Genomic DNA, 26,420 nt, shown 5'->3' on the forward strand with positions numbered 1-26,420 from the left:
GATTTTCTCATTCTACTTATGATCTGAAGCCAGTAGTTTGAGATCTGCTCATTATACTTATGAACTGAAGTTAGTGGTTTGAGATCTGCTCATTATACTTATGATCTAAAGTCAGTGGTTTGAGATTTGCGCATTATACTTATTATCTGAAGTCAATGGTTCAAGATCTGCTCATTATACTTATGATCTGAAGTTATTAATTCGAGATCTATTTATTATACTTATGATCTGAAGCCAGTGGTTCGAGATCTACTCATTAAACTCATGATCTTAAGTCTAGTGGAACGAGATCTGCTCTTATTCTTGTAATCTGAAATCTGATCTTTCTAACTCAGATTTGCCTCCACAGATTCAGATCTGAGCCACTTCAAAAGTTTGTAAACTGAGCCTTGTCTTCTGTGGTATGGTGAGAGGATTAGCCTCTCATTGGTGAACGTGCTGACATTCTATTAGACAACTTGTTGACATTGTGTTGCAGACATTTACACTGAAGATTTAACACTTGTGGATGCCATCTTGTGGTCAATATTATCCGTGTCTTGTTGTACTGTTGAAGGATCTCTCCGAGGAAAGGTTTGATTGGGTTTTCCCTCTTGTGGGTATTTTCCCTAGTCTCTGACCTAAACATCAGTGTCTCTTGTTATTGTGCACTGTGATCTGTACTTTCTTATCACTACTATTGGTTGAATTTCTGATGTATAATTGCTTGATGAAAATTGAATTAAAATAATGGTAAACAATGTCACAAGTAATTATTTGTAGATCAGAAATGGTTTTTCAACAGGGGTTTCCTTGATCCATTGAGCACATCATCAATAAATCCAACGCCAAGCTTCATGGGCTTAACATTTCAACATTTGGGGGTACCTCGGAGTATCAATCACGATGTGGAATCATCGAGTAGCCCTACGCTCTGCTCTGGGTGGGAAATGCTCCATGAGTCCATCAACAAGGTCATATTTGCTCTTTAGAATATGTAAAACAACCTCTGCTAAGTGTGAAAATTTTTAAATAGAAATCCAACTGCAGTGACTGATATTATTTCTTCTACTTATTAATTCAGAAATAAGTTATTCACAATGTTTCTATGGCAAATATTGAAATAAATTCTATTGCAGCCTTCACAATTAAAATATCGTGGAAAGTAAATGCAAAGAAAAATACTATCACAATGACAGTTATTTTTGAACAATTCTCTCCGGAAAAACCCAATGCGAGAAAATCCGTGCAACAAATGAGGGTTTCTTTATTCATCTTCAGCAAAAATCTCATGTACAAGATACAACCAGTAGAATAGAAGAGAAATCTCTATGAGAAATTTACTGACAACTCTCTCACACATCTCGGCAAGATTCTAATCCAAGAGAGGACCTATTGCCCCCTCTGCGTCTCACTGTGTCAGCCTCTGTTCGGGGATTGCGCAGTCCTAGCGTCAGCCTTTGCGCTGTCCCTCTGCATCACAGCCTCTGTGCTGTCCCTTCTCTGTTCTGCGCCTTCTGCTCCTGAACACCTGACTGATGCTGCTACCCTCTCTCTCCTCCTCACCTGCAACTCTCCCTTTGAATCGATTTCCTCTTGCTGAACTTCAACCAGTGAGAAAATCGATCTTACTCGGGTAACTGAGTATCTGCCTGGTGTGTTTTCCAAATGCCCATCGAAGTCCTTATAATCCTCCAGTTGAGAACCAACGACCCAGATTAGATTCTAATCAATGGCTCAGATCATTTGGACTCGATCTTCATCTTCTTCTAGAAGTTTCACCCACAGTTAGATTAATACCCTTTAATTATTTTAATTTCCTAAGTTTAGACTTAGGGACCCATTAAAAATAATTAATTATTTTAATAAAATTGTCTCTGGGTGGAATTTCCCAAAACAATTTCTGGGTATTGTGGAATGCATGTGTCCAAGCCTCCCTACAAATTTTGAGACTTAGAGCACATCTGACGCTACCGGAAATCAACACTCCCTCTTAGCGAGGAATGTGCTCTAACAATGCAACCTATTGAAGCATCACCCTACTCTGTAACATCTCCCTCTCCATTGCTAATGTTTGACATCACTGCCCACCAACTACTGCGCAAATGCTACATCCATACTACTGCTGACCTTGCCACTGCAACTGAGAAACCACCTGTTTTTGCTACTGAAACGAATTCTCTACCATACGTGTCTGCTCCTTGAACTGGATGAACTTAACTCTTCCTAGAGCTTTTGTGAGTACGTCTGCTACTTGATTTCCTGTGGAGACATACTGCAACTGTACTACTCCATGCTGAGCATAGTGTCTGATAAAGTGACATCTGATATCAATGTGTTTCGACCGATCATGAAATAGTGGATTCTTAGAGAGTTTAATACAACTTTGATTATCGCAGAAAATACTGGTCGCCTCCATCTTTTTCCTGAACAAGCTCACAAGCAATTTTCTAAACCATATAGCTTCGCACGTAGCTGTGTTGGCCGCCATATATTGTGCTTCTGCTGAGCTTAGAGCTATTGATTTCTGCTTCTTGCTGCACCAAGAGATCATTCCTTATCCAACACTGAAGCAATACCCGAAGGTACTTTTCCGGTCTACTGAACTACCTGCCCAATTTGCATTTGTGAATCCATTCAATCTGACTGTTCCACGCACATATTGAAGAATGTGCCTAGTTGCTGCCCAATGCACCCTTTTCAATTCCACCATGAACTGATTAAGGGTGTTGACAACAAAGCAAATGTCTGGCCTAGTGTTGACTAGATACATGAGCGACCCAATGAGCTGTCTATACAAGGTGGGGTCCACCTCCTTGTCTCTTGATGCATCTATTTTCTTCCGGTTAGTGATTATGGGCGTAACCATGAGCCGACAATCTTGCATTCTGAATCTCTTCAAAATCTTTGTAGCATATCTTCCTTGCCCAAGGAAGATCTCCCCATTCTTCTGCGAAACAGCCAACCCTAGAAAATAATGCATCAACCCCATATCCTTCATGTCGAATTCTGCTTCAAGATTCTTCTTGCAGTCCTCTATGAGCCTAGATGACCTTGTTAGAAACAAGTCATCCACATATAATACCAGAATAAGTGGCTCATTCTCCACCATTAGATAGTAGAGATTGGGATCAACATCACTCTTGACGAATCCCAACTGCTGCAAGTAACTATCAATCCGACCATACCATGCTCTGGGTGCCTACTTGAGCCCATACAGGGCTTTCTTTAATTTGCATACATGAGTTTTGAAGCCTTCGGGATGTTCTATATATACCTCTTCTTCTATCAACCCGTTCAAGAATGTTGTCTTGACATCCATCTGGTGAATCTCCCATCCCATTTGAGCTGTTAGGGATATAACGGATCTGATAGAGGTATATCTAGCTACTGGGGTGAAGGTCTCCTCATAGTCTATTCCTTCTTTTTGTGCGTACCCCTTTGCTACGAACCTAGCCTTGTACTTCTCTATACTGCCATCTGCAGCATACTTGATCTTGTAGATCCATCTTGATCCTACAACTGATCTATCCTCTGGCCTAGGTACCACTTCCCAGACATCATTCGTCATGATAGAACTATACTCTTCTACCATGGCATCCACCCATACTTGGTGTTGTATGACTTCCTGAAAGCTAGAGGGTTCTTCAACCTGTGCTACCAAGGCTTGGTACCTGTCAGGTTGTCTACGTTGCCTCTTCTCGGTTCTAGGAGCTCCGACAAACTCCTCTGCGTCCCTCAACGTCTGTCGTGCTTCTCTACTGGTTCTGCCACTGGTGGTGGGAGGCTCAATCAAATCCCCCTCCTATTCTTGTCGTTCCACCTGCTGAGAACTACTTGGATTTCCTTCTTCTGAGGAAATACTAGTGCTGGTCACTATGCTTATTCTAGGTGTCTGTCCTCTTGCTTGTCCTCCTTGCTGCCCTTGCTGCTACTGGACTAGAGGAACATCTATTGACTGATCTTCTGCTTTCATCTCTCGAGATTTCCTGAAGGCTCTATCCTCCATGAATTTCGCATCTCATCTTACTACAATCAGTGTGGAAAAAGTCTGCAAAAAATCCCGATTTAATCCTAAAAACGCGATTTTTTGAACTAAACGATTTAATCCCCCGACTTTTTGGCGACTTTTTCACAAAGGAAAAAATCGCGATTTTTTCCTTATACTCCCGATTTAATCGGGAGTCGACCCAAAAAGTCTTCGTCCCTTCCCAGGCCGCGGATAAAGAGGCCGCAAAGGTGAAAAAACTGTAAATTGAAGCTTCCATCCATGCATTTTCAAGTTATTGCATTGTATTGTTTGTCATACTTCTTGCGAGCATAGCAGTCTCATTTATAATATGTTAGTTTTGAGGTTAAGATATGTTTTTGTTTTCCAAGGAAAAACAAATCTTTATACTTCATATTTATAGTTAGAAAACAAAGTATACATTGGCTAAGCCTCCAGGCTTTTAGTGATCCAGACTCTAACAGCCATTGCCCCTTCAAAAGATTACAAAAGTACCAAAAGGATAGACATACAACAGTCTTCCGTAGAAAGAACCCCACACCATCAAAAACATTGTTATAGTTGTTGAATGCTTCCAGGAGAAACAACAAAGAGGAGGCCATGAAGATCAAATAGCAACAACCTGTCCAGAAAAAACAAAACCAGTGCCTCAAAAAAGAACCCATTTTTCAGACAGGAACAAAGTACCTATGAAATCTTGTGATAGCAAAGATCCTTCCTGCAATGAGAGCACGTTTTGAAAGGGAATCTTCTTTAGTGGTGAATTCCTTGTAAATGTGGGGAAAGGTTATGTATCAGAAGTGGATTTTACCTCCAAGAGTTTTTGAATAATAGATGCCAAGGCTAGGTTAACAATTTGACATCTACTGTTTTCTCAGAAAATAAGCAGCTTGGATTCACCAAGCGTTAATTTTCACATCTACTGTGATACTCATTGTTAATTTTCATTGGACCTACCACCTGACACCTTATTACCCAAGCAGATTACAATCTACTGAATAAATGCATGACTTATTTCTTAATACAATTAGCGGAAACAAAAATTAAAAGGGGAAGAGGATCTCAGTGACTGATTACTTGATGACTTTTAGATGACTCATGATATACATTTATTATATTTTTTGTTGATATTTTGACTCTTGAGAGTTGAGACTCGGACAGGACTCAAAATTCAGGAGTTGATTCACTATTTTGATATGTGATGTAGCATTAGAATTCATATACATATTATATATCTATGTTACCGGATCCGTCAGGCCCAGCGGCTGGATCCGCGGATCCCCGGATCAGAGACGGATTCGGATCCGGATCCACGAAGATCCGCCCCGCCCAACATTTGTTTGTCTATAATATGGTTTGACGTCAGCACATATTTCCAAATTATATCTCAGCGCAGAATCTAGAAAGAAAATGTCAGTGGATGAATAACCCGATATTGGAAAAATCAGCCGTGCGGGAGTTCATTAATCTGTGTGTAATATGGTTTGACGTCAGCACATATTTTCAATTATATCTCAGCGCAGAATTCTAGAAAGAAAATGTCAACTGATGAATAACGCTATATTGGAAAAATCAGCTGTGGGAATAATTAACAAGGGAGTTCATTAATTTCAAGATTATAAACCTGCGGTTAACCATTGTATAAACTTTATTTCAAGATTATAAGATACAGATGTTGGGATAATCTAATTAAATTATATGTTTACTTTAAAAGTTTGATGAAGTAAGTTCTATAAAGTAACTTCATTTAATTTAAATATAATAACTATTAAATTATATGTTTATTTTAAAAGTTTCATAAAGTAAGTTTATTTAATTTAAATATAATAACTAGTAATTAATGTTTCAATATTATGATATATTAATTTTAATATATTAAAGTAATAATTATTTTTTCCATCTGAAATTAATAATTATTTTAAAAATATTATATAGAAGTTTTATATTTAAAATTTTATATAGAAGTTTTATATTTAAAATTTTAAACAGAATTTTTTTTTTAATTTTATACAAATTTAATTAATATTTATAAATAATATATTAATTCTGATACTATTTATCTAATATATCTAATATATATTTTTATAGGTACTCTATATAAAAATTATATATTTAAAAATTAATATATGTTTTTATTTTATTTTTATATAAATTTAATTTTTAAAAATTATAAAATATTTTATATTGTTTGTACTTGCCATATCCGGATCCTGGCTTTTCAAAAAACTGGCGGATCTGTATCCGAATCCGGATCCGAATCCATATCCGAATCCTGGTAACTTAGTTATATATTAGCTTTCTTTACATGTTTATGTGGAAATGCATTTATTTGATGTTGTGGATACTCTAGATGTTAAAAAAAATTAAAAAATTGAATAATTTTGTGTTTTTTTTAATTTTGCCGACTTTTTGCCGACTTTTTCAAAAAACTCCAGACTTTGACGAGTTTTTCAACTTTTGGACCCTTGCCGAATTAATCCCGACTTCGACTTTTTCCACATTGACTACAATCTTCTTATTGCTAGGAATGTAGATTTTGTATGCCTTCGAGGTCTCGCTATATCCTACGAGATACCCCTTTTATTTAGTCTGATCCAGTTTGCTACGCTTCTCGTTTGGAATGTGACAATATGCCACACTTTCGAATATTTTGAGATGACTGACTTTCAACTTCTTCCCTGTGAAGACACCTTCAGTCGTTTTCTTCCCCAAGGTTTTGTGAGGAGTTCTATTATGGATATACACTGCTGTGTTGCAAGCTTCTGCCCATAAGAATCTAGGCAAATCCTGATCATACAATGTTGAAATTTGGTACCGGAGGACAGGTGGTTCCCTAAGGCTTTGATCTTTGGCCTAGGGAAAAGTGTCCAAAAGAATTTAATTTTTCTCCTAAAGTAACTTTATAATTTTTTATAAAGTTAAATCTAATTTGAAAGTGACTTTAAGTGATAAAGTTACTAAGTCTAATTTTAAAGTGACTTTTATAAAGTCAATGAAAAATTAGAAAGGAAAAGTGACTTTGGAAATAAATGACTAAGTGGGTCTTTATTAAAGTGGGGTGAATTAAAAAATAGAAAGTGAGATTTAAATGAGCATTTAATCTCAGCCATTGATCTAAATCTATTTCAGCCATTGGATTTAGGGATCACCCAAAAGTCATTTAAGGTTGGGTTAAGGGAGGAAAAGGAGGAAAAGATCATTCATTCTTTCATGAGCAGATTGGGAGAAGGAGAGCAAGAGAACAAGGGAGATTTCTGGACAAGGAGGAGAAAGAGGCAGTAGTTTGGCACACATACCAAGGCAGCACTTCAGCAAATCCGAACAGCGTAAAAAACAAGCAGAAAAGGGCAGATTTTTGTGAGCAAACAGTGAAAAATTGATTTTCAACATGAATATCGAGGAGGCGATTTTCTGCACAGTTTTCGAGGTCTGTCCGTACAAGTCCGTACGACCGTCCGTACGGTCCGTACATCCGTACGGTCCGTACAGCTCGTACAACACATTTTCAGATTGTCTGTTGGCTGAAAACAGATAAGTTTTCTTGCTGGAAAAATTCTGTTTTGCTGATTTTTTTGCTGAAAATTTTCTCTCTGTAAAAAGGCATTTTCCAGAAATAAAGAAGAGCTCTCAAACTGGTTTTCCCCAAGAGTTGTAGGGGGTTTTTCCAGGGTCAAGTTGACCAAAAGTCTCAGTGTTTAAATGTGTTTTAATGACTGTTTATGATTGTTGATTTTTATTTCTGCAATTTCCAGCATTCTGTAAAATTTTCAGAATTTGTGTTTTCAGCGATATTTATTTTTTCAGCTTGTTAAATGTATGGTTATGGGAATGGGCATTTAACTACATGGGAGAAATAAGGTGAAACTGAAAACCGGGGTGGGAAAACAGAAAAATTTTACATGGTATCAGAGCTTGAGTGCTGAAGGGCAGTTTGGGACAGCAAAAGAAAAAAATACAGCTGCTGATTTTTTCACTCAGAAAATTCCAGCAAGCTGATTTTTCATAAACAACAGTTTTATCTTTACCACAACAGTGCTATTTTTCAGTTTTAGGACAACAAGATGTCATTGGGATTGAGGGTGGAGGATAGGTTGGATGGGCATACAAATTACAGCGTTTGGAAGGAGATAATGCAGAGTATCTTTGAGGAGGCAGAAGTCTGGGATATCATGGTGAATACAGCACAACACCCTGTTGTTGTGCCTACTGATGCTACTCAGTTGACAACTTATAATAGAAAGAACAACAAGGGTAAGAGGCTGATTCTAGACGGAATCAAAGACCATTGCATTCCTCATGTGAGAGGAAAGAGCAATGCCCATGAGATGTGGACAGCATTGTCCAATCTCTACCAGAGTACCAATGAGAATCGGAAGATGGTCCTGAAGGAGAAGCTGAAGAACATTAAGATGGGAATGATAGTGCAGTTGGATATCTCACAAAGATTACCAATGTGAGAGATGAGTTGGCAGCGATTGGAGAGGCCATTCCATCCACTGAGTTGGTGCGTATTGCAGTGAATGGCCTCCCCCGTTCATGGTTGAACTTTGCTGATGGGGTTTGTGCACGTGAGACCCTTCCCACATGGGAGAGGTTTTGGGATGATTGTATTCAGACAGAGATCAGGAAATGATAACTTGGGGCAGCCAAGCCAGTTGAGCAGGATGAGGACGTAGCACTGGTGGCAGGAGGCAAGAAAGCAAAGGGAAGAAGCAGGCTTCCACAAGCGGTGGTGGAGGCAAAGGCAAAGGTAAACAGAGTAACACACAGAAGGACTATTCCAAGGTGAAGTGTTGGAATTGTCAGAAGATGGGACACTATGCAGTTGTGTGTCCGGAGAAGAAGAAGAAGAAGGGGAAGAATCAGGACGTGGCAGCTTCAGCAGAGATTGAGGACTTTGCAGGTCGTTTTGACCGGGAGTTTGCGTTCACTACATGTGAGTCCTCTAGTGCAGGATCACCTGCCACACAGGTTCAGAGGGAGCATGCTTTTCCCTCGATTAGCGGAGCATCTTCAGGTATCTGGTATGTGGACAGTGGGACTTCACGTCACATGACAGGAGTCCGGGAGTACTTCTCAGAGCTTTTAGAGAGTGGCACTGATATTGAGGTAGTACTCGGTGATGACAGAGTTGTTAGAGCAGTCGGGGTGGGGACACTGACATTTCATAGGGAGTCCAGACCTCCCTTGAAAGTGTCAGATGTTCTTTATGTGCCAGGGATGAGGAAGAACCTCATATCCGTCTCAGCTTTGGAGGACAGAGGATATGAGGTACTGTTCAGGGGAGGACAGGTGTTGATGTATCCCAGGGGCACTCCAGCTGATTCAGTTAGAGTGATAGGTGTACGCCATGCAAAGGTGTACAAGTTTGCATTCCAGCCCCTTTTGGCATTGAGCAGTAGTACCGACAGCAGAGCTAGCAGTTCTGAGTTGTGTGAGATTTGGCACCGCAGGATGGGACATATGTATCATGGAGCCTTGAGGACATTGCGGGAGATCACTACAGGTGTGCCAGATTTCAGTACTGATCACTTTGATACTTGCAGAGGTTGTGCGATGGGCAAATTTGCCAAATCCCCTTTTCCCAGCAGTGACAGCAGAGCGACGGGGATACTTGATTTGATTCATTCCGATGTGAGCGGTCGGATGTCTCATATTTCCTTGAGTGGATATGAGTACTATGTTTTATTCATTGATGATCACTCCAGGAGGACCTGGATTTATTTCTTGAAGACCAAGAGTGAGGTTTTCAAGCGGTTTCAGGAGTTCAGAGCTCTTGTGGAGACACAGACAGGTCGGAAGATCAAGTCCCTGAGGTTGGACAATGGAGGAGAGTACAACCTTGGAGAGTTTGCTGATTATTGTGCGGAGGCAGGCATTAGGAGGGAGTTCACTGTTCCTTACAACCCCCAGCAGAACGGGGTTGCGGAGAGGAAGAACAGATCCATCATAGGGGCTGCCAAAGCCATGTTACATGATCAGGGGTTGCCATTGTTCTTGTGGGCAGAGGCCTGCAACACAGCTGTTTACTTGCAGAACAGGAGTCCGCATCGTGCCTTGGGGCACATGACTCCGGAGGAGGTTTTCTCTGGGAAGAAGCCTGATCTTGGTCATCTTCATATCTTTGGATGCATTGCATACTCCTATATACCCAAGGAGAAGAGGACCAAACTAGAGCCCACCGCAGAGAAGGGTATCTTTGTGGGCTACAGTGAGACCTCAAAGGCCTTTCGGATTTACATTCCTGCACAGAGGAGAGTTGTTGTCAGATGGGATGTGAAGTTCGAGGAGGACAAGGCCTTTCGGAGGTCACAGGAGTTAGAGTATCTGGATCAGCCAAACCCTCAGCAGCAGTTGAGTCAGTCGCAGGGATCTAGTGGGCAGGGATCAGGAGGATCCGGAGGTACATCTATGAGGATGTCACGTCTATCAGTGAGCAGTGGCTCGTCGAGCCAGACGGGTGGTGCTCCGGGCAGCATGCAGAGCAGTTCACAGAGCAGTTCACTAGGGAGTCCACTGATGGACAGTTCACACGGTACCTCAGCTTCTACAGGTTCAGGTGCAGGCAGGAGGACAACAGACAGACAGTCAGGAGTTCAGGCTACTGATGGTGATGAGGAGGAGGAGTTTCTTTTTCCTATGGGAGAAGCATGCTCAGGGAAGAGGAAGCCCAAGTGGCTTCAAGACACCTTGAGAGATGCCACATCTGTTGCTGAGCCGAAGAGGCCGGTCAGAGAGAGTAGACCACCTGAGAGGTTTTGTAGCTATATGGCGATGGTTACCAGCATCCTTGACTCTGAGCCTTCTAGCTATGAGGAGGCAGCTAGCCAGCAGGTCTGGAGATAGGCCATGCAGGAGGAGTATTCTTCTATCATGAAGAATGATATTTGGGAGGTGGTGCCGAGGCCTGAGGGCAAATCCGTGGTTACTTCCAGATGGCTTTACAAGGTAAAGCATGCTGCAGATGGCAGCATTGAGAAATTCAAAGCGAGGTTTGTGGCTAGAGGGTTCTCCCAGGTAGAGGGAGTTGATTATGAGGAGACCTTCGCTCCCGTGGCTCGATATACTTCGATCCGCTCCATTATATCGATAGCAGCAGAGATGGGTTGGAAGATCCACCAGATGGATGTGAAGACCGCATTTCTCAATGGCTTCATACAGGAGGAGGTGTACATTGAGCAGCCACAGGGCTTTGAGGTGCATGGGAAGGAGTCCCATGTGTGCAGATTGAAGAAGACCCTTTATGGCCTGAAGCAAGCTCCCAGAGCTTGGTACTCCAGGATAGATACATACTTGCAGGGGATGGGTTTCACAAAGAGTGAGGCAGATCCGAACCTTTACTTTATTGTGATTGGTGAGGAGCCTCTCATTCTGGTGCTGTATGTGGATGACTTGATCATTACAGGTGCAGAGAGACTCATAGAGCACTGCAAGAGAGATCTTGCTGCGGAGTTTGAGATGAAGGACATCGGCTTGATGCATTACTTTTTGGGTTTGGAGGTGTGGCAGGAGGAGGGGCATTTCTTCCTGGGGCAAAGGAAGTATATTGTGGACATCCTTAGCAGATTCCACATGGAGGATTGTAGACCCATGTCGACACCGATGATCACCAACTGGAAGAAGCTTCATGCTTCGGATTCCGAGTTGGTGGATCCCACATTGTACAGGCAGCTGATTGGTTCCTTGATGTATTTGGTCAACACTAGACCAGATATCTGTTTTGCAGTCAACACGATGAGTCAGTTTATGTGTAAGCCTAGGAAGGTTCACTGGGTGGCTGCAAAACACATTTTGCGTTACTTGCAGGGGACAGTGGATTATGGTCTGGACTACAGGCAGGGAGATGGAGTGAGATTGGCAGGATACACTGATTCTGATTGGGCAGGTTGTGTTTCTGATAGGAAGAGCACTTCAGGGTGTTGTTTTGGGTTGGGTTCAGCAGTAGTGTCATGGTTCAGCCGGAAGCAGCAGTCAGTAGCACTGAGTTCAACAGAAGCAGAGTACATGGCAGCCAGTCTAGCTTGTTGTGAGGCCATCTGGCTTCGCAAGATGTTGTTTGGCTTATTTGGTCAGCCGTTGAGACCTTCAGTGATTTACTGTGATAATCAGAGTTGCATTAAACTCACGGAGAATCCAGTATTTCATGACAGGTCAAAGCATATCGGGATCAGATATCATTTCATTAGAGACTATGTTCAGAAGGGAGCTGTGAAGCTTGAGTATATTTCCACTGATGAGCAGGTTGCAGATATTCTTACCAAAGCCTTACCACGGGGCAAGCATGTGTACTTCAGAGACAAGATGGGTGTGGTGAGGAACACCTTCCTCGGTAAGAGGGAGTGTTGAAATTTGGTACTGGAGGACAGGTGGTTCCCTAAGGCTTTGATCTTTGGCCTAGGGAAAAGTGTCCAAAAGAATTTAATTTTTCTCCTAAAGTAATTTTATAATTTTTTATAAAGTTAAATCTAATTTGAAAGTGAATTTAAGTGATAAAGTTACTAAGTCTAATTTTAAAGTGACTTTTATAAAGTCAATGAAAAATTAGAAAGGAAAAGTGACTTTGGAAATAAATGACTAAGTGGGTCTTTATTAAAGTGGGGTGAATTAAAAAATAGAAAGTGAGATTTAAATGAGCATTTAATCTCAGCCATTGATCTAAATCTATTTCAGCCATTGGATTTAGGGATCACCCAAAAGTCATTTAGGGTTGGGTTAAGGGAGGAAAAGGAGGAAAAGATCATTCATTCTTTCATGAGCAGATTGGGAGAAGGAGAGCAAGAGAGCAAGGGAGATTTCTGGACAAGGAGGAGAAAGAGGCAGCAGTTTGGCACACATACCAAGGCAGCACTTCAGCAAATCCGAACAGCATAAAGAACAAGCAGAAAAAGGCAGATTTTTGTGAGCAAACAGTGAAAAATTGATTTTCAGCACGAATATCGAGGAGGCGATTTTCTGCATAGTTTTCGAGGTCTGTCCGTACAAGTCCGTATGGCAGTCCGTACGGTCCGTACATCCGCACGTCCGTACAGTCCGTACGGTCCGTACATCTGCACGTCCGTACAGTCCGTACGGTCCGTACATCTGCACGTCCGTACATCCGTACGGTCCGTACAGCTCGTACAACACATTTTCAGATTGTTTGTTGGCTGAAAACAAATAAGTTTGCTTGCTGGAAAAATTCTGTTTTGCTGATTTTTTTGCTGAAAATTTTCTCTCTGTAAAAAGGCATTTTCCAGAAATAAAGAAGAGCTCTCAAACTGGTTTTCCCCAAGAGTTGTAGGGGGTTTTTCCAGGGTCAAGTTGACCAAAAATCTCAGTGTTTAAATGTGTTTTAATGGCTGTTTATGATTGCTGATTTTTATTTCTGCAATTTCCAGCATTCTGTAAAATTTCCAGAATTTGTGTTTTCAGCGATATTTATTTTTTCAGCTTGTTAAATGTATGGTTATGGGAATGGGCATTTAACTACATGGGAGAAATAAGGTGAAACTGAAAACCGGGGTGGGAAAACAGAAAATTTTACATACAACATAGCCTTTGCCGCCCCAACAATAGTTCTATTCTTACGCTCTGCTACTCCATTTTGCTCCTTATTATATGGCGTTGTCCATTCTCTTTTGTGCCCTCCTTTGTGCTGAAATCTGTGAAGTCTTTGTCCGTATATTCTCCACCATTATTTGAATGCAATACCTTTATCTTTTTCCCTGTCATGTTCTCAATGAGAGCTTTAAACTCTCTGAACTGATCAAAGACCTCATCCTTGGTCTTTAAGAAATAGATCCAGGTTTTTCTAGAGTGATCATCAATAAAGGTGACGAAGTATTCGCCACCACTAAGAGCTCTTGTGGACATTGGACCACAGATATCTGAGTGTATCAATCCCAATACACTCTTCGCTTTGTTTTTACTCTTGGAAAAAGATGCATTAGCATACTTCCCTAATACGCATCCTCTGCATATATCATCATGCTCGATACTAAGGACTGGAACTCTTGTAACAATCTCTCTGAGCATCCTTAGTGCTCCATGGTGTAAGTGTCCCATTCGCCTATGCCATAGCTCATTCAGCTCCTTTTCTCCATTAAGATTGCTGCCTATTAGTGCCATTGGAGACTCGAGCTGCAAGTTATACAGCTTGTTGCTTCGAGCTCCAATTTGTCTCTTCTTCTTCCAGCTTGGATGCTTGACATATACTTTCTTTCCAATGAAGTATACATCATATCCCTTGTCCTGTAACTGGGACACTGAAATCAGATTCATTCCTATCCCGGGCACATGCAGAACATTAGTGACTTAGACGCTGGTTCCTGCTTCCATCTGAAATGCTATGGTACCTCTCCCCAATGGAGTACATTTCGTTCTATTTCCCATAGTAATCTGGAAGTCCATTTGCTCTTCTTGATAGTTCGAGAAATATTCTTGTACTCCAGTCATGTGGGCTGAAGCCCCGCTATCAATGTACCAAATATCCACTGATGCTGAACTTGACAAACATGCGAATTCTTCTTCTAAAATAGAAGATAATCTAGAGACATCTTGATTTTCTATCCTTCTTTGATGCTTTTCTGCCCCAACAACTGTTGCAAAAAATTGCGTCCCACCTGAGGCCTGCTCTGTGCTGAATCTATTGCTACGCTATTCCCTCTACCGCTGACAAGTTTTTATCTGGAAATCCTACCTCTCTGTCGAGTCACTCAGAGAGAGATTTTCGACGAAAATCTTGCCCTCCTGAGCTGGACTACATAATCCCTCTGGGAATTTGATTTGCTGCCTACGCAACACTTAAATCCTTCTTCTTTTCAGCGTTGGGCTCTTCCGGCTCTGCTTTCTTGCTTAACCTGACTCCGATTCCATGTGAAAATTTCTAAATACAAATCCAACTGCAGTGACTGATATTATTTCTTCTACTTGTTAATTCAGAAATAAGTTATTCATAGTGTTTCTACGGCAAATATCGAAATAAATTCTATTGCAGCCTTCACAATTAAAATATTGCAGAAAGTAAATGCAAAGAAAAATACTATCACAATGACAGTTATTTTTGGACAATTATCCTCGGAAAAATCCAATGCGGGAAAATTGGTGCAGCAGATGAGGGTTTCTTTATTAATCTTTAGCAAAAATCTCATGTACAAGACACAACCAACAAAATAGAAGAGAAATCTCTGTGAGAAATTTACTGACAACTCTCTCACACTTCTCGACGAGACTCTGATCCAAGAGACGACTTGCTACCTCCTCTGTGTCTCACTACATCAGCCTCTGCATGGGGATTGCGTAGTCCCAGTGTCAGCCTCTGCACTATCCCTTCTCTGTTCTGCATCTTCTACTCCTACACTCCTAACTGATGCTGCTACCCTCTCTCTTCTCCTCGCCTGCAACTCTCCCTCTGAATCGATTTTCTCTTGCTGAACTTCGACCAGTGAGAAAATTGATCTTACTCGGGTAACTGAGTATTTGCCTGGTGTGTTTTCCAAATGCCCATCGAAGTCCTTCTTATAATCCTCCTGTTTAGAACCAACGACCCAGATTAGATTCTAATCAATGGCTCAGATCATTTGGAGTTGATCTTCGTCTTCTTCGAGAAGTCTCACCCACAGTTAGATTAATACCCTTTAATTATTTTAATTTCCTAAGTTTAGACTTAGGGACCCATTAAAAATAATTAATTATTTTAATAAAACTATCTCCGGGTGGAATTTCCCAAAACGATTTCTAGGTATTGTGTTATGTCTCCAGGTTGAGATAATACCACCTGACAAAACCTTTTCAAGATCAAGTGAAAATCAACAATCATTAGGGACACACATCATTAGATCATGATGGTAACACGTTTACTGTGGATGATCTAATTGTTGATTTTATAAGTGTTGTTGTATAGAATTTGTTTTTGGTTAGGCACATCAATGTTTTCCAGTTCATTAGCTGTGTAAAGTTTGTTGGAAATGTAACTAGTTTCGGTCTTCATAATTGTTATTGTACTCATTTCAATATGTATATCTTATGTAACAAACAAAATAAGAAAGAAAAATGATTATAAAGGATGTTTCATGTTTTTTTATAAAAGTTTCGTGCTTCTTATCGATGGTCTTCTAGGTAAAAGCATGTTCTTTGTGCTTCTAGGGTTTGTTAGGTCATAGGATTTATGTCACAAGTCAAGGGAGTTAACATCATGTTTATAAGACCCTTTCAGGCAAGATGTAATTTGTAAAAGAAGTTATAGTGTCTAGAAAGTCCTCGAAACCTCCAAAGTACAAGTGGCCCTGGCAGCTACAAGTCTGCCTAAAGAAGGGAATTCGATCACTTGAAAAGGCTATATAAAGGAGCAGATTCGACCTCATTTGGCACTCACTCACAATTTCGATCTCTCAGGAAGTTTGATCTATAGCTGGGAAGCAAGCAGAAAAGGAGAGCGAAGGTCTAGAAGGCAAGAAGAAGGAAGAAGATATGTTTTTGGGCTTTATCTCTCTCACATGTGTGATGTTCTAGGGTTTTGTAGCTTCTAGGAAGGCCAAAATTCCAAGTCTGAATTGCAAGAGAGTGAGTTGTAGTATTAAGTTGCTAGAAGAGCATATATTTTGTATTGACCTCATTGACCTTGGAAGGATCTATCTTGCTCAAAGGAGGATCTCTTGAATAGTTGGATTAGGGTTTCTGCAGTAGCTATAGGGCCGAAGTTGCAGGGTCAAAGTTGTAGCTGGAAGCTGGTTGAAGCAGGATCAAGCTTTGCTGATCTGATCACCAGAGATAAAGAAATGGGGGTTTCTTCCTTTAGTCAGTGCGATCACCTTTATAAGGCTAAAACATAAGTGCTCTTTTAAGCCATCTGTCCTAATAGATTCACCTCCATGATCCTTGCCTGCCAACCGAGGACATAAAAATGCCCATCAAGGTAGGGAGTTACCACCCACTAGGGGGCAGTGAGCAAACCCATAAAACCAAGCACTATGAATATGAAACTAAGAAGACTGATCATTGCTGTCCACCTAAGGGGAACTGTGTTATATTCATTATGAATATAATTTATTTAAAAGTAATAAATATAAATATAAATATAAATATAATAATAATAAAGAATAATTAATTAACTAATGGTTAGTTAGTAATTAAGAGGGCATGTCTTAGAGACATGACCATTCATGAAAGGGCACCTGCCTAGGGTATATAAGCAAACCCTCATTCTCATTTGTAATCATCTCAAATATCATATCAATTCTTATACAATATTTAATATACATTACTTGTCCTACAATGGATGTTTACATCTTTGAAGTATTCTAAAGATTTCCGTTGCGTATACAAACTTTGTTCGTTACATTGGTATCATAGCATTCTTTTGTGTCTATGAACCTTGTTCGTTACATTGGTATCAGAGTTGTTCGATCCTCTGGATGCTCAACCGCTGAAGAGAACCAGTCTTATCCGACCTTTAGCCATTAATTTTGTTAGTGTATATGAAACACTAGTGATCAAATGTACTCTTTCCATGTGGTTGATAGGGTCATTAGGTCAAATTGTTATATTTTCAAATAAAATTTGATACTTCTTGGTTGTCAAATGGTCATTGGTTACTGTCTAGGTCATTTCTACTCCCTCCACTTGCTTAAGGTCACCATCACCCATCATGGTGATGTCATCATCCCTTGTCCTAGGTCATCAAAAGAGTTAATGTGTCATCATATAGGTGATGGTCTAGGATTCCCCTTTGATTGTCATCATTATATTAGTTATCAAAAGTAAACAAGGGAATCATGTCATCATTTTGATCACCATCATGGGAGTTAGCAAATTAGGGAATAAAGTGAAACAAGGTAACATTTCCTTTTGAAGAAATTACGCTGCAATCACATTAGTGAATTGTCATTTTCTCAAAAGTACACATGATGTCATGTTTTCATCAAGCCAAAATCGAGTTTTTGAGTTATAAAGGAGAAATAAAGCATTTCAAGACTTCATTCTATCCTTCCAAAGCTTCAAGAGCTCCTCTCTGCCATTGTAACACTTGCCACAACCATCAGAAGTTTGAATTCCATCACCAATTGCTCAATTTGTCAGTCTGCTACGTTTTTGGCAGGGTTGCTGCGCTTTTGGTTTGAAGGTTGAAGGGAGCAAAGAAAGGGCTCATTTCTCACTCTACAAGCTTCAAAGACTCTTGAGCAAGTAAGTAAAGCCTTCACCAACTCGCTGATGCAGTCATTTCTTTCAAAAAGTGATTAAATCCCTCTCCTAGGGTTTTGCTGCGCTTTTCATTTTATGGGCTTTTGCTTTACTTGACAGAGGAATCCTTTTGTTTCTAAGCTTATACATCCCTAAAAACCCTCATTGAGCATTCCCCAATCATTTCCCACACCAATTTCCCTCATTCCACCAATTTTCCCCAAAAACCCAAGGTTTTGTTGCGCTTTTGCTACGTTTCTGGGTTGTGACTGTGTTTTCCACTTTTTACCCTTTCTTTCTCACCCATTCTGAGAAATTCCACCACTAATGTGTCCCTAACATCTACCCCTACCCCCTAAAATTTCCCTAGAATTTTCCCTAACTTCCTTCCCCTTCATCCCCTTCCCTAAACTTGCTGCGTTTTTTCCTTGTTTTGCAGTTTAAATCCCTTATCCCCTCTCTTTTCAAACTAGGGTTTTATGTTGAGTAAAGCCAAAAGCATGGCCAATGAAAGTAAGAAGTTTAAGGGGGAGAGATCTCAAGATATGAGCCAACTCATATGCAAGAGATCAATGCATCAGAATTCATCAAAAGATCATTTGAGCAGGCAGGCTGCCTAGGGTTTTGTAAGAAAGTGCAGGAGGTGGGTTATAATCATGACCTAACAAGTTTATTTGCCATCAATTTCAAAAGAGATCATGTCACAATTGTAGGGGTGAAATTTATGGTGTCAGTAGAGATCATAGCTTCAACAACTGGTATCCCTAACCAAGGTGAGATTTGGTTCAAGGGGATGGATTTAGACATAGAGAACTACAAAGTGTTTTTGAAACCACAGTACAAGGAGTCCCCTTCTCATATTTTTCCTAGCAGACAGTTGTTGGACAAGTACAACCCCTTGATGAGGATGATCATGAAGTACTTCACTTGTGAGGGCAGGTTTAGCAGGTTATATCAGTATCACATCAGGTTGTTGATGCATTTCACTTCTCAAAAGCCCTTAAACCTACCTAATTACTTGTTTAGAAGCTTGGTGAAAATGACTGAGAAGGTTCAAACCAAGGGAAGAGATCATCAAGCAAGTTTATTTCATCATGCTCTAATCAAAGTCATAGTTCTCCACCAGTTGGCACATGTCAACATGTCATGGGAAGCATTCTTGAAGGCAACTGCTCTCTTACCTGTCTCCCACCAGTCAAAGAGCCTAAATACTCCTGCATCATCTGGGCCATAGAGACATGAACCATCAAGCATACCATCAGTGACAAGAACTCAGCCTAGAGCAGAAATTTCAAAAAACATATAACAAAGGTAAGAGGTTAGTTTTTTCCCCTGAGATAGAAAAGGAGATGCCTAGTCCTAAACCTAGAACTAGGTCTCAGGCTAAAAGACTACCTAAGGAGGTTGTCAGTGAAAAAGAAGTGTAGATTGAAGCCATGATAGAATCACCTAGAGATAGAGATGATTCACCTTTCCAACATCATGAAGAGGTACCTTCGGAAATATAGATGGCTGACCTAGGAGAACAACATGGAGACAAGGCAACAAAAGACATAATCAAAGAGAAAGAGGCACAAATTAGGGAGTTAAAAGATGACCTTGCCAAAGCAAATTTCATGGTGGATTTCTTGAAGCAAGAGAATAGACAGTTGAAACTAAGCCTAGTGCAACAAAACAAACCACAACAAGTTCATCCATCATTCAACAAGGAAGATGTTTTGGCAGCTAAAGACAAAGGTAAGGCTATCATTGATGTGGAGCAGTTTGAAGACAAAGACATCCAGGTACAACAAAGGAGACCCAAAACTAGAGCCATGTTAAGAAAGGAAAAGCTTGTGAAAGAGCCATCTCCTCCTCAAGCCCACAAAGACACAAATGACACCTTAATTGCTGATTTTGAAGAGAACAAGGAATATTGGCTTGAGAAGGTAAATGTGCACTTGGAAAAGCTATTGAAAAAGGTAAACAGGGATACCACCATGCAGAGGCACATGGCAAGGCACTATTATGCAAGAAACATGATTTCTAGGGTTAAGGTCAAAAACATGAAGAAAAAACTCAAGAAGACCCTAAGGAAGCTTAAGAAGAAAGATAATCTTGATCTTTTGGTAGAGGCATCACTAGTTGTCTGAAGGCATGACAAAAAGCAAGGTAAGGAGATAAAGTTTTGCAAATTTTTGAAATTTTGAAGTTTTCCTACACATTCAAGTGTACCCTACAGAAACGCAACGAGTACTCACTGCGCTTTTTCTTAGAGGCTCAAAATGAAGAATGGAAAGCATGTGGAGATAGCTCTAGACTTGTACATGCTGGAAAACTACTTGGGGTCACTTAATAGTTCATAAATTTTCAGAAAAACACCAAAAACTACCTATTTTCCTCCTTTCTGCCACTGTTTCAGAGGACTCACTGCGCTTCTGGAGTACTTGTTTCAAATCAGTTTTGAGGAGTCTTAATGATGGAGTTTGGGTGACTTAAAGGTCCTAGGGTGTAGTAGACATCCTAAACTATCTTCCTAGGTCATCAACAAAGTTCAAAACCACTTCAAGGTCATCAAAACATCAGCCCAAAGACTTGCTGCGCTTTTGAAGCATTTGCTGCACTTCTGTGGAGGTAGCCTTTTTCTGCATTTTCGTGGTGTAGAGTTGACTTTTCTTGATGTAATTAGTGTCTAAATGATTTTACCTGATGTAGTTGAGTGTTTTAATGATGGTTAGAGTGAATGTATTGTAATTAAATGCTTTCAAAGTCAAACTCAAATTAGTTAGTGTAAAAAGGGAATTGGTTTCTAACCTCCCTAGTTTTTGGCAATGGTTAGAGAAGATTGTGTAATTAGTTCCTAGGAAGGAGGATTCGATCCCTCAGAGGGGGAATGTTGTTTTGCATCTATATGTAGTCAGAATGAACTCATAGAGAGGGTTGGATATTGGAAGCTCATACTTTTGAACTAGTGTACTTGATATTAGCATAAATAATATACAGTTGTAGCTATTTTTATGGGATTCTATGTTTTCTTATATATTTGATTATTATCAATCATCTACTTTCTTCTTATGCTTTATCTCATGAGTTTTAAACAGAAATCATCATTTTAATGCTCTGTTTTGTTTGGGATTAGCATTCAATGTTTTCCTTTTGGATAAGTGAATTCATTCTTTTGCTCACTTAAACTCCTACTATATTCTGCTCACCACACTACAATGATAGACCAATTTGTGCCACTGATTGCACCTACCTTGCCCCATCTTATGACTGCAACTGACCTTTAGAATTACTTGACTTAGTTCCTAGACCTAGTGCTTTCTATCTAGAAAACCCTAATCAAACCCTACTAAGCTAATACCTAGCCTAAAACCTTAATATACTCCAGTCATTTCCATTGGCTATGAGGTTGTTTTAGAGAGAGCCCTCTCTGATTTGGTAGGGCTAGCTACCAAGTCAAAAGTTGGTTTGAGGTTATCTCCTTGGCTTCCTTTCTTAGCGTTGGGAAAACTAAGGAGTGTTAACAAATCCTTCCTCGTCACAATTGAAGCATTTTGCTACACAAAGTTGGAGTTTCTCTGTTTTGTTAGTTTTGTCATTCAGGGCTTTGGCCATTAAACAAAAGAAGAAGAAGAAGAAGAAGAAGAAGACGATAGTCAAAGAAAGAAAGACAAAAGCAAAAAAAGTACATATAAAGATTAAAAAAAAAGATTTAAAGATATAAAAAATATACTATTAAAAAAAAATACTCTGATGTAAATTTTGAAGGAAAACATTCATATATATAAAAAGGTTCTACATTATTGATAAAAAGTGCATGATAAACTCAAAAAATAATCTTTCCAAATATCTTTAAAACTATACGTAAGAGAAGGAAGAGTAGATAAGATTATTTTGATTTTTCATTAAGTGGTTTACAAACTCATGGTTTTAGCAACCCATGGTAATTGCGCATGGTATTTTCAAGGTAAAAAAAGAACAAAAGGAAATACAAAATCTCTTTATGTGAATGGTAAGTTTTACATTTTACGTGGAAAAAATTAACAGAGTGAAAGGCACATAAGTGGACATATATTTTATATTATACCCCAAAGAGGTGAATAGCCACGTTTCACTAGGGTTGTAACTTTCTAAAAAGAAAAAAAGAAAAAGATTATAAATATATATAGAAAAAAAGTTTATAAAAAAAAAGAAGTAAAAAAAAGGTTAAAAAATATTATTAAAAAAGAAGAGAGTTTAAGAAAAAACAAACAATTGTTGAGAATATATATATATATATATATATAGTAAAAAAAATTAAAATACCAAGGAAGGTTATCAAGTCAAGAAAAATGGAGCCTAATCCGAAAATAATGAAGTAGTCAAGATGAGTCCCATACAACAATCACTATTTTGGACTAAATGTCCAAATTATTTAGATGAAATTGGATATACATATATTAAAAAAATGCAATTTATGTTGTCTATGGTGTGGAAGATTATTTAGTACAAAGGAACTTAAAGACAATGAGGAGATGCAAATAAAATGATTAAAGGAAGAAATCACAAAACTTCAACAAAAGAATGAAGCATCAAAGAATTTAAAGATTTCAAAGATCGGTTTTATGAAAAATTAACAGAAAGCAACGAAGAAATTGGGCAGCTAAGGGACCACAATGAGAAATTACTTTCACAGATAAAAAAGTCCAAGGTTAAGAAACAAAGATTAAAACAAGAAAATGAAAGTTTTGATAAGGAACTAAAGGAGAATCTATCAGAAAAAGAAAAAGAAAATTTGTGCTGCTATGATAACTATTCATCACAAATTTCCAGAGATCAGAAGATTCCACAGAAGATTAATCTAGGATGCTCCGATCCATTTTCAGTACGGCAATTTTGTTTATCACTCAGAGCATCATATCATCTTGTATCAACGAAGATGAAATTTCAGAGATGAGAAGATATTCTCAGTAAGCTTTGAGGACAAAGCTTCTTGAAGAGAGGCAATGTTATGAATATAATTCATCAAAAAATAACAAATATAAATATAATAATAATAAATAATAATTAATTAACTAATGGTTAGTTAGTTAGTAATGAAGAGGCATGTCTTAAAGACATGACCATTCATGAAAGGGCACCTGCCGAGGGTATATAAGCAAGCCCTCATTCTCATTTGTAATCATCTCATATATCATATCAATTCTTATACAATATTTAATATACATTACATGTCCTACAATGGATGTTGATGTCTTCGAATTATTTTGAAGATTTCCACTGCGTATATGAACTTTGTTCGTTACAAACTGGGATACACTTTTACGCTTCATCCCACATGGCCCTATAGGGCCATAGATTGTACACATTTGGGCTTACAAATGCGTGGTTCAAGACTTTTGGGTACCCGTATTGAAACTTTGAAAGAGGTAATGGGGAACGTGGTAGCACCCCCAAATTTTAGGGAAATTCAAGGGGGATGGGGGGAATGTCAGGGTTTCTGTCTCTAAAATTGTAAAAGAAAAAATGATGATAAAATCCAACAATAATAATTCATCACATGCTAATTCATCATTGTGCAATCGAGTGGAAATGCTATAACCCTGTCAATCCTAAAATCCTGAAAACTGTTAAGTTTGATCTATTCTGAATGGATGTGAAATTCTACTTTCTCCATAGGGAGTTTGATGAGGTTGGAACCACTCTTAAACATCCTGAAACAATTAATGGTAATCTTAAAAATTTAAGAATAGGAAAGGTAAGATAAAGGGGAATGTCACTTTTACTTACCATTAGTTACTTACCAGAGCAAAAAACAATACAGTTTTTCAATGTATTATTACCATTCCTAGAGGTTAATTCTTATTTATATTATTTTTATGCAGCCCATAAAGTGGGAGCTTAAGCAGCAGCCAGGAGGTATAAGCCCTCCCCGTGGTGGATTCAAGTTAGATGATCCAAACCAGCAAATAATTCCAGAAGACATTTTTGACGAGTATGGAGGTTTGTATTGTTTAGGGTGTTACAGACAGTTTCACTTCAGCAATAAATTTGTAGCGGTAGTATGGATCTTTAGTGAGGGCCAGATCACTAGGATTTGCTAATTAATGATTAAGCATCTTGGTTTTTTCTGATCAGTTCATATGTACTAAGTTGTTTTCAATGTTCCAGGATTTTTAAATGGAGGACCTGACATTCCAGAACTATTGACCAGTTTCTCAAAAGATAAGTTGAGGAAAAACAAATCCAGAAAGAAAAAAAGCAAGCACAAGAAGTCACAGGGAACAGAGTCTGAAACAAGTAGTGATGATCATCATAGAAGTCAGTCATCTCAAACGAAGAGAAGACATAGTGATAGAGGAAGGAAAAAGTCCAGAAAGAAACACAGGAAAAGGAAGCAGCACCATTCTGTTTCTTCCACATCGGCAAGCTCAGACTCTGATCATCGGCATAAGAAACGGAAGCGACACAATTCTGACCGTAGCGTATCTTTGACTTCAGATTCAGAGTAAGTGCAACGATGCTATTTCACTGCCATAGTTGGCCCAAATTTCGGAGCTGTTTGCTCTAGATGATTATGAAGCCAGATTTTTATGCTGTAGTAGTTCCGCAACCAAAACACATGTAATTTGTAAAAGTCAGATTGCTGAATGACATTGTAATTTATGTATCTCCAAATTAAACTCAAAATTGCACTCGTCACTGTAAAGGAGCTTGCTGCTACATGGACTTCATTAATTGATTAATCCTTGATTAAGCAATCAAGAGTGTGGCTACTCATGTCTTGTTCTATTATGATTGAGCTTGAAAGGTCAATATCGTTGGAAAATTTTGAGCTAAGAGTAAAGTTGCTAGACTTGACTCAGAAAATGAGTTGATGGGACTGAAGAGTAAGAGCTGTTTTGGACTTGGGAAAATCTCGGGAGTTGACTTGGAAAATTAAAAAAGAAAGAAAACACTAAATTTCAGGAAAATAAAGATAGTCATTATTAATATGAAAGTTTGTAATGCCCATATGATGTATATTCAATGATAACTGGTTTTTTAAGTACAGAGATCACACTACATGGTACATACTACAAATTGCCATAACGGAAAACATTCAGAAATTCAAGTATATGGACAAGCTTTTCCGAACCAGTGAATGTGATGGAGCTAATGAGCATATGAATTCAATAATTAGTTGTAAGTAGTCAATCACTAAATCTTCTTGGACGAAAACAGAGTACATCTTGCCTAACCATGTTGATTTTGGTTGACAAACCCATGTCCATTGATAATATGAGACGTTTTGACATGTATGGCATTTCATATTAGTCTTCTGTTGCAGTATAATGGTTTAAAAAAAATGAAAGATGGATATATCTAACTTACCTGTGTACAATGTATTTCAAGCACAAGTTGATTGGTTGCTAGTACTTCTAAATAAAAAATTGAAAGATGGCTATATCTAACGTAACTGTGTACAATGGATTTCAAGCGCAAGTTGATTGGTTGCTAGTACTTATAAATATTATTATTGGAAAAGCTAAAAATATGAAAAATTTCTCAGATTTGAATCTTCTGCTGTTTGTTTATCGAAGGTTCTTATGTAGTACTGACTCATATTGCTATTCTTGGACAGAGTTCAAGTCTGGCCATATGTTATAGAGGTGGATTAATGAAGAGGAATCTATTGGAAGTATATCATTGTGAATGGGCAGGTCCCAAGAGCAAAAGCGAGTTACAAGGAATTAAAAACAGACATTTTACAATCTTGAAAGACAATGTTTGGCTGCAGGATAAATTTGTACAATGACATGGATAAATTAGTACTTGAAGTACCATATTCCAAAGTCAAGTAAAAGTAATGGAACTTAATGTGGAGGACCTTGTACATATTTGGTTTTTTGTGTAACCGATACTTTGCTGGTTTTGTGCAGATGTTTTATATTTTTCTGAAAAAGAAACAGAAATGTGTGTTTAATTTAGAAGAAAAAGTAAGCAAATACAGTTTCACAAAAATATGCATATTGAATTTTTGCGTTATTAGAAGTAAGATGTACACATTAGAAGATTGGATAGTGTCTAAAGTGTTGAAAAGTGGTAGCTATGGTTGGTATTTTCATTTACAAAACAGAGGAGAAATTGTTATTTTTCAATGTTGACCAAGTTGGCCTAAAGTGCATAAGTCGGCCCTACATGATGAATAGGTTTGACCGCAAGGTCAAAACCACCCTCGTAAACCACATATAAATAAGAGTTTGTTGACCCTCATTTGGCATCATCACACTCACATCATTCAATTTGAAATAGCAAGGAGAAGTTCACAAGT

The 26,420-nt window shown here is 38.8% G+C and overlaps 1 protein-coding gene across 3 annotated transcripts in view; it reads left to right on the forward strand.

Annotated features, from left to right (window-relative positions):
- Positions 1–26,420, forward strand: part of LOC149255801 (zinc knuckle (CCHC-type) family protein) — a 250,775-nt gene that overhangs the window by 193,251 nt on the left and 31,104 nt on the right. For 2 of the 3 annotated variants that reach the window (XM_089460575.1, XM_089460574.1), the window contains 3 exons: positions 23,992–24,109; positions 24,278–24,614; positions 25,731–26,021. In XM_089460575.1, the coding sequence (XP_089316701.1) occupies positions 23,992–24,109; positions 24,278–24,614; positions 25,731–25,767 (492 nt within the window). In that variant the 3' untranslated portion in view covers positions 25,768–26,021. Of the gene's footprint in view, positions 1–23,991; positions 24,110–24,277; positions 24,615–25,730; positions 26,022–26,420 lie in introns of those variants that run through there. The other variant, XM_089460576.1, reaches the window with a different exon arrangement.

Source organism: Pinus tabuliformis, chromosome 7 (genome assembly GCF_031772625.1).
Source record: "Pinus tabuliformis cultivar Carrire ecotype Pingquan chromosome 7, CPIR1, whole genome shotgun sequence".
Lineage (NCBI taxonomy): Eukaryota > Viridiplantae > Streptophyta > Pinopsida > Pinales > Pinaceae > Pinus > Pinus tabuliformis.